Source organism: Staurois parvus, unplaced genomic scaffold (genome assembly GCF_062004578.1).
Source record: "Staurois parvus isolate SC_StPar_1 unplaced genomic scaffold, SC_StPar_1.0 ptg000855l, whole genome shotgun sequence".
Taxonomy (NCBI): Eukaryota; Metazoa; Chordata; class Amphibia; order Anura; family Ranidae; genus Staurois; species Staurois parvus.
In genome coordinates this window covers 322767-331968 of record NW_028318651.1, presented here as the reverse complement: position 1 = coordinate 331968, position 9202 = coordinate 322767, and the positions used below count along the sequence as shown (strand labels likewise).

General features: G+C 51.7%; 1 protein-coding gene across 1 annotated transcript in view; it reads left to right on the top strand.

Annotated features, from left to right (window-relative positions):
* The first annotated feature begins 388 nt into the window (after positions 1–388).
* The window catches only part of LOC149443507 (solute carrier family 15 member 2-like), a 57907-nt gene continuing 49093 nt past the window's right edge, over positions 389–9202 (top strand). Inside the window, exons 1-5 of the mRNA XM_089655605.1 lie at positions 389–676; positions 2165–2252; positions 5203–5344; positions 8852–8944; positions 9088–9187. Coding sequence (XP_089511731.1) covers positions 596–676; positions 2165–2252; positions 5203–5344; positions 8852–8944; positions 9088–9187 — 504 coding nt within the window. The 5' untranslated portion in view covers positions 389–595. The remainder of the gene's footprint in view (positions 677–2164; positions 2253–5202; positions 5345–8851; positions 8945–9087; positions 9188–9202) is intronic.

Genomic DNA, 9202 nt, shown 5'->3' with positions numbered 1-9202 from the left:
TGGAGGTTCCAGTATTCCATGTCGGGGTTCCCCATCCCGAGCCCCGGGAAGAGCCTGGCCCGTCCAGACGGGAGGTTCCCCATCCCGAGCCCCGGGAAGAGCCTGGCCCGTCCAGACGGGAGGTTCCCCATCCCGAGCCCCGGGAAGAGCCTGGCCCGTCCAGACGGGAGGTTCCCCATCCCGAGTCCCGGGAAGAGCCTGGCCCGTCCAGGCGGGAGGTTCCCCGTCCCGGGAAGAGCCCGGCCCGTCCAGGCGGGAGGTTCCCCATCCCGAGTCCATGGTAGAGCCCGGCCCGTCCAGGCGGGAGGTTCCCCATCCCGAGTCCCGGGAAGAGTGCGGCCCGTCCAGGCGGGAGGTTCCCCACCCCGAGTCCCGGAAAGAGTCCGGCCCGTCCAGGCGGGAGGTTCCCCATCCCGAGTCCCGGGAAGTCCCGTCCAGGCGGGAGGTTCCCTCCGCGTTCCTCTATAATTAGCAGGTCAGGGATGTTTGAGTTAATTGCAGAGAAGTCGGGAGGTGAGCTGCACCCAGCAGGGATGGGAGGGAAGGAAGGAAGGCTGGAATAGGAGGACACAGAGACTCCAGAGACTCTGACATCATGTCGGGACTCTTCTCCTCCTCAGGGTCCCGGATCGCAGACTTCTTCAGCAAAGAGTCGTCGCCAACCAAAAGAGTGCCGGTGAGTTGTCCTGCGGTCTATTAACCATTAACTTGCTGGGATAGGTGGGCTTCATCCAGATGATCAAAGTTCTGAGGGTCCGGAGAGGGACATCAGCCTGAGACCATGGGAAACCTGAGAGTCCAGAGAGGGACATCAGCCTGAGACCCTGGGAGACCTGAGGGTCCAGAGAGGGACATCAGCCTGAGACCATGGGAGATCTGAGAGTCCGGGGAGGGACATCAGCCTGAGACCATGGGAAACCTGAGAGTCCAGAGAGGGACATCAGCCTGAGACCCTGGGAGACCTGAGGGTCCAGAGAGGGACATCAGCCTGAGACCATGGGAGACCTGAGAGTCTGGGAAGGGACATCAGCCTGAGACCATCGGAGATCTGTGAGGCCAGAGAGGGACATCAGCCTGAGACCATGGGAGACCTGAGAGTCCAGAGAGGGACATCAGCCTGAGACCATGGGAAACCTGAGAGTCCAGAGAGGGACATCAGCCTGAGACCATGGGAAACCTGAGAGTCCAGAGAGGGACATCAGCCTGAGACCATGGGAAACCTGAGAGTCCAGAGAGGGACATCAGCCTGAGACCATGGGAAACCTGAGAGTCCAGAGAGGGACATCAGCCTGAGACCATGGGAAACCTGAGAGTCCAGAGAGGGACATCAGCCTGAGACCCTGGGAGACCTGAGGGTCCAGAGAGGGACATCAGCCTGAGACCCTGGGAGACCTGAGGGTCCGGAGAGGGACATCAGCCTGAGACCATGGGAGACCTGAGGGTCCAGAGAGGGACATCAGCCTGAGACCCTGGGAGATCTGAGAGTTCGGAGAGGGACATCAGCCTGAGACCATGGGAGACCTGAGAGTCCAGAGAGGGACATCAGCCTGAGACCATGGGAGATCTGAGAGTCCGGAGAGGGACATCAGCCTGAGACCATGGGAGACCTGAGAGTCTGGGGGGGGGACATCAGCCTGAGACCATGGGAGACCTGAGAGTCTGGGGGGGGGGACATCAGCCTGAAACCATGGAAGACCTGAGAGTCCAGGGAGGGACATCAGCCTGAGACCATGGGAGACCTGAGGGTCCGGAGAGGGACATCAGCCTGAGACCATGGGAGACCTGAGAGTCCGGGGAGGGACATCAGCCTGAGACCTGAGATTAGGATTTCTGTTAAGATTTCACAAAAGATTCTGGAAACAAATGCAGAGCGAGTAATACAGAGTACAGCCCAGCACAATGCAGCGAGTCCAGCTCCACTATGCCTGTTACTCCAGAGAGCTCTGATCCCCAACATGTATTACTATAGAGAGTCCGGCTCCACCACATGTATTACTATAGAGAGTCCGGCTCCACCACATGTATTACTATAGAGAGTCCGGCTCCACCACATGTATTACTATAGAGAGTCCGGCTCCACCACATGTATTACTATAGAGAGTCTGGCAATGCTTCCCAGCCTCCCCCCCGATCCCCGCTCACTCTCGTGCGTTCTCTCCTGCAGCGAATATGTGGAACCAACTACCCGCTGAGTATTATGTTCATCATCGTCAACGAGTTCTGCGAGAGGTTCTCCTTCTACGGGATGAAAGGTGAGGGCTAATGACAACGAATGTAATTGCAAACTTTCCATAGCTGAGATGGGTAAGACAAGTGAATGGTAATTGTTGACATAATGCTAAGCACTCCCTCTCTCTTCCTATTGGCCAGGGCAGATCATGTGACCTGACAGCTTTAAAGTGTTAATAAACTCCGGACCCTGCATTCACTGTATATCCGGTCTCCCCGGACCCCGCATTCACTATATCCGGTCTCCCCGGACCCCGCATTCACTATATCCGCTCTCCCCGGACCCCGCATTCACTATATCCGCTCTCCCCGGACCCCGCATTCACTATAACCGCTCTCCCCGGACCCCGCATTCACTATATCCGCTCTCCCCGGACCCCGCATTCACTATATCCGCTCTCCCCGGACCCCGCATTCACTATATCCGGTCTCCCCGGACCCTCCATTCACTGTATCTGCTCTCCCCGGACCCCGCATTCACTATATCCGGTCTCCCCGGACCCCGCATTCACTATATCCGGTCTCCCCGGACCCCGCATTCACTATATCCGGTCTCCCACAGTACGCACAGCATGGAAATGCAATTATTAGTAAATATAAGCTGCTAAATCCCTTTTCTCATCAGCAGTATATAGCAGTCTTGTGACTTCTATCAGTGTCCAGCAGAGCACTGGTTAATATTGTAGGAGTTTTCATTCCCCTCTGACCTATGAGGTTGCATGGCCCCTGACCCTCTGTCTGGTCAATGCTGATTGGCCCTGTGCTGATCACATGCACTCTCCCAAGAAAAAAAAATACCTCTCTAGCAATACACACCAAACTAAGCATGTGCAGCTTAACCCCAAGGCTCTGTTCTATCAGCAAATTGATTGGGGACAGTAGAAGAAGGGGAGGATCAGAGAAGACAGGATCAAACAGCGTTTTTACACAATGCAGAGGATTAACCCCTTAGGTTCCACAGTCAGTATAACAAGCATGCTTTCCTGCATCTACAGACTGATTGTACTGCTGGGGGTTTAGTGACACTCAAAGTTTTCATTACATTGTTCCCGATCCGCACAGAACGGACAGCGAGGATTTCTCCAGAGAAGCCGGATAATCGATTTGTTTTTTTAATTTAGCAGTTGGAAAGTAGAAATGAGTGGAGATGTTTTCCGATCGCTGTATTCTCGTTCGGAGGCGGCCAATCCGTCCGCGCCATTCCCGTCCCGCATCTTGTATTCCCATGAAGTTAGTTTCACAAATTAATTTCTATTGATCCCTCTGACTGCCGGAAAATCATTACATTTCCAGTCCACGCCGAGCGCCTCGCGTGACTTTATTTGTGTTGGCGAGTCAGTGGAGTTCAATAGACACAGATAATTGTCTGCTAAGTATAATGAGGAGTCGCCATAATGCGTGTTGTCTGCACCGCGTCATCATCGCAGTCGCCTTCTGTGTGCGGCTGCAGGACGGTGAGAAGAATTAAATCCTACCTCCGGCCTCCCCTCTACTCTACAACAGGTGTACTGGCTCCTCCCCTTCAGTCTTGCACAGGTGTACCTGCTCTTCCCCTTCAGTGTTGTACAGGCTCCTCCCCTTTAGTGTTGCACAGGTGTACCGGCTCCTCCCCTTCAGTCTTGCACAGGTGTACCGGCTCCTCCCCTTCAGTCTTGCACAGGTGTACCGGCTCCTCCCCTTCAGTCTTGCACAGGTGTAGCGGCTCCTCCCCTTCAGTCTTGCACAGGTGTAGCGGCTCCTCCCCTTCAGTCTTGCACAGGTGTACCGGCTACTCTCAGGAGCTCAGTGACTCCAAGCGTGCTCCCGTGATAGGTGGCCACCTGGGCAATAAGTCCATCCGTGACATTTCCTGGCTACTAAATATTCCACGCTCAACTGTTAGTGGGATTATAACAAAGTGGAAGCCACTGGGAACAACAGCCACTCAGCCACCAAGTGGTAGGCCACGTCACATGACAGGGCGGGGTCAGCGCATGCTGAAGCGCAGAGTGCGCAGAAGTCGCCAACTGTCTGCAGAGTCAATAGCTAAAGACCTCCAAACTTGGTGTGGCCTTCAGATGAGCCCAACAACAGTGTGTAGAGAGCTTCATGGAATGGGTTTCCATGGCCGAGCAGCTGCATCCAAGCCTTCCATCACCAAGTGCAATGCAAAGCGTCGGATGCCGTGGTGTAAAGCACGCCGCCACTGGACTCTAGAGCATGGAGAAGTGCCTCTGGAGTGACCAATTACGCTTCTCTGTTTGCCAATCTGATGGACATATCTGGATTTGGCGGTGGCCAGGAGAACGGGACTTGCCTGACTGCATTGTGCCAAGTGTAAAGTTTGGTGGAGGGAGATTATGGTGTGGGGTTGTTTTTCAGGGTTTGGGCTTGGCCCCCTAGTTCCAGTGAAGGGAACTCTTAAGGTGACATTTTGGACAATTTGATGCTCCCAACTTTGTGGGAGGAGTTTGGGGATGGCCCCTTCCTTCTCCAACATGGCTGCCCACCAGTGTACAAAGCAAGGTCCACAAAGACATGGAGGGGCCAGTTTGGGGTGGAGGAACTTGACTGTCCTGACCTCAACCCCATAGAACACCTTTGGGATGAATTAGAGCGGAGACTGCGAGCCAGGCCTCCTCCCCCGACATCAGTGCCTGACCTGACAAATGTGCTTCTGGAAGAATGGTCCAACCTTCCCATAGACACCCTCCTAAACCTTGTGGACGGCCTTCCCAGAAGAGTTGAAGCTGTTATAGCTGCAAAGGGCGGGGCCGACTCAATATTGAACCCTACTGACTAAGACTGGGGGGCTATTAAAGGTCATGTGTGTAGAAAGGGCGGGGCCAACTCAATATTGAACTCTACGGACTGAGACTGGGAGACCATTAAAGGTCATGTGTGTGGAAAGGCCGGCCGACCAATACTGGGGGCAATGTACTGTATATATTCCCATCCATGTAAAATATTAATACGAATTGTCTCACGTTACAGCCATCCTGACTCTCTACTTCCTGAACTACCTGCACTGGAGCGAGAACCTCTCCACCACCGTCTACCACGCCTTCTCCAGCCTCTGCTACTTCACCCCAATCATCGGAGCCCCCATCGCTGATGGCTGGCTGGGCAAATTCAAGTGAGTCCCATGGTTTTTTCTCTAACCAGTTCACCTCATGAATCACCTCCTGTCCGGCCCATGTACATAAACGGCCGGGTGGGAGCAGTGCAGGAGGTTTGTAAACGGCGCCCGCAGTCACAGCCTGTGTGAGCTCCCTGGGAGCGCGCAGCACCGCGATCCTCCAGACACAGTGGAACACTGATCGTCGTACGGTCCCGATCATGTGATCACTGATTGGCCAATCAGTGATCACATTGATAATAGTAAGCAAGATGTCACTTCTGACACCATTGCTTACTACATGTGAAATCTGTGAATGATCACAGAGATCACATGGTACAGGGCCATTCACAACAGCCTTGTACCATGTGACAAGCTGTGACCAATCACAGCTCACACAGTATTTCTCAATAGCTGCAAGAATGCAGCCAGAGAGAAGGAGAACTTGATTCCTCTTACAGCCTTTATGGGTGTAAAAGCAATCAGTGTAACAAAAAAAAAATATCTTCATCACCCCCCCACAAGTAGTGCAGTGTCACCATGGTGACTGTACTGCTAGGGTGACAGTATGTAAAAATATATATATATATAATAATATAAAAAAAAAATAAAAATGTAAAAATAAATGTAGAAAAATTAACATTTTTTGTTATAAACTAATTTGGGTTATTTTTTTTTAGTAAAAAGATGATTGAATAAATTTTGGCCAAGATTTATGAAGAAATATTATTTATTTGCAAAATTTTATAAGAAAAACCCTTTTTAAAAATTTTTTTTTACATTTTCATTTATATAGCAAAAGCGTCCGGACTGGAAGGGGGGGAAAGTGTCCGGACTGGAAGGGGGGGAAAGTGTCCAGACTGGAAAGGGGGGGAAAGTGTCCGGACTGGAAGGGGGGGAAAGTGTCCGGACTGGAAGGGGGGGAAAGTGTCCGGACTGGAAGGGGGGTGAAAGTGTCCGGACTGGAAGGGGGGTAAAAGTGTCCGGACTGGAAGGGGGGTAAAAGTGTCCGGACTGGAAGGGGGGTAAAAGTGTCCGGACTGGAAGGGGGGTAAAAGTGTCCGGACTGGAAGGGGGGTAAAAGTGTCCGGACTGGAAGGGGGGTAAAAGTGTCCGGACTGGAAGGGGGGTAAAAGTGTCCGGACTGGAAGGGGGGTAAAAGTGTCCGGACTGGAAGGGGGGTGAAAGTGTCCGGACTGGAAGGGGGGTGAAAGTGTCCGGACTGGAAGGGGGGTGAAAGTGTCCGGACTGGAAGGGGGGTAAAAGTGTCCGGACTGGAAGGGGGGTGAAAGTGTCCGGACTGGAAGGGGGGTAAAAGTGTCTGGACTGGAAGGGGGGTAAAAGTGTCTGGACTGGAAGGGGGGTAAAAGTGTCTGGACTGGAAGGGGGGTAAAAGTGTCTGGACTGGAAGGGGGGTAAAAGTGTCCGGACTGGAAGGGGGGTAAAAGTGTCCGGACTGGAAGGGGGGTAAAAGTGTCCGGACTGGAAGGGGGGTAAAAGTGTCCGGACTGGAAGGGGGGTAAAAGTGTCCGGACTGGAAGGGGGGGAAAGTGTCCGGACTGGAAGTGGTTAATGGGTCGATTTGTGGACCTAAGAATATTTGACCCTTCCTCCTGTCCCATGACAGAGGACCTATCACTCATGCTTCCACATGGGGGGGACTTGATAGTAATAAAATAAATAAAGTGGCAAAAAATGTATAAAAATTATATAAAAAGCAGAGCGCAGGGGGGAGAAACCAGGGGCGGACTGACCATTTGGAAACTCTGGCACTGCCCTAGGGCCCGGGGTCAGTAGGGGGCCCCATGAGATGCCCCTGGTACCTTTCATAGGCTTTTTTGGGTGTGGTTTAAGTGTGGGCCAGGACACAGGGGCCCCATGATTTCCTATTGCCCAGGGGCCCCATGAGTTGTCAGTCCGCCCCTGCACCGAAAGTGCTATTTTGTTTATTTTTAACCGTTTTCCTGCCGCCCTACAGCAGATATATTGCTACGGGGCGGAACGGGTGCGCAAAATCATGTATATATCCGTGATTTCGCATTTCTGGGTAGGAGGCGTGTGCGTGCGCCCTATCTGCGACCCTATTCGTGGCCTCGGCTGTCAGTCATCGGGTCCTGGCCGGTGATTACTCGCCGGTGATCGAGGAGCATTACCGACGGAGGGAGAGAACTGTATGTAAACAACGCAGATCTCTCCCCTGTCAGCTCCTGCACACTGCTTTGTATGGCTCCGCATAGCAGCATGCACACAGTGAAACACACACATCACACAATTAACCCTTTGATCGCCCCTCATGTTAACCCCTTCCTGCCCAGTGCCATTAGTACAGTGTCAGTGCTTTTTATTAGCACCGATCACTGTATTGGTGTCACTGGGGATGTCAGTGACACCAAGTCAGTCCCCACCCCCAGTGTCAGAATGTCCGCCGCAGTTCCGCTATAAGTCGCTGATTGCCGCCATCACTAGTACAAAAAAAAATTCCCAGTATATAGCCCGCCATTTGTAAACGCTATAACTTTCACGTAAACCGATTACACGTATTGGGATTTTTTTTCAGCGAAGACACGGAGCAGAATACATATTGGCCGAAATTTATGACGAAATTTGATTTTTTAAAAATTTTTTTTACTGAACAGGTTTAATAGCAAAAAGTCAAAAATATTGTTTTTTTCTCAAAATTGTTGGTCTTTTTGTTATAGAGCAAAAAAAAAATTTAAAAATGCACAGGCGATCGAATACCACCAAAAGAAAGCTCAATTTCTGGAAAAAAAAGGACGTAAATTTCATTTGGGTGCGGCGTTGCATGACCGCGCAATTGTTAGCTAAAGTAACGTGGCGCGTATCGCAAAAAATGGCCCGGTCAGGAGGGGGAGGGGGGGGATCCTCTGGAGGGTGAGGGGTTAATATTCAAAGCGAACTCCTCCATCCATCCAAGGGGCCTGGTATGGCTTTTAGGGGGAACCCCATGAACTTTTTTCTCTTCTGCGGGGTCCCTACTAACCTTCGTATAAGACCTAAAGGGTCTGGTATGGGTGGGGGGGACCCCACGCTGTTTTTTTTTTTTTTAATAAAAATCTCATTTAAAAAAAAGTCAGTCCTATACATTGTGTACAACTCTGCAGGTAGTTTAAGGGGACCCCCCCCCCCCTCCCCAAGCATGATATTTAAAGGAATTATTCATTATTTTTTTTTGTTCACTTTAAGCAATGAAAAATGACCGCCCCTTTAAAAATGGTACTTTTAGAAATGAATTTTTTCATTGATTCCTGTCTTCCTGTCCCTCAGGGCGGTCCCCGAGTTCCCAGACCCCTTTTATGGCCAATAAGTGGCATATAAACCTTCAAAATGGGCCCTTTTTGATATTATAAGTTGGAGCCGTATAGACTTGCATTAAATGCGAAGTTCGCGGTCGAACGTTCGTTGGGTTCGCATGTTCGACTTTGAACCGAATACAGGGGGGGGGGGTTGTTCGGCCCATCGCTATTGTGGATACGATCTCATTACAGCACCTCTCTCTTCCCGCAGCACCATCTTTTGGCTGTCCATTCTGTACGTGATCGGTCATGTGGTCAAGTCCGTGGGCGCCATTCCGTATGTGGGCGGCGAGGAGCTGCATGTGTAAGTAGGACGCCCCTCCCCCCTTCCCAACGTAAGTCGAATACAATTCCAACTACAAATTACAGCTTCCCAGCTTTACAGGAGCAGGGGGACGGGTAAGTGAACTCGTTAGATGCAATATTTTGACTCCGCCTCTTTTTCAGGGCTCTGTGCATCATTGGCCTGATTGCCATCGCCTTCGGGACGGGCGGTATCAAGCCCTGCGTGGCGGCCTTCGGCGGTGACCAGTTCGATGAAGAAAATGTAAGATTTTTTTTC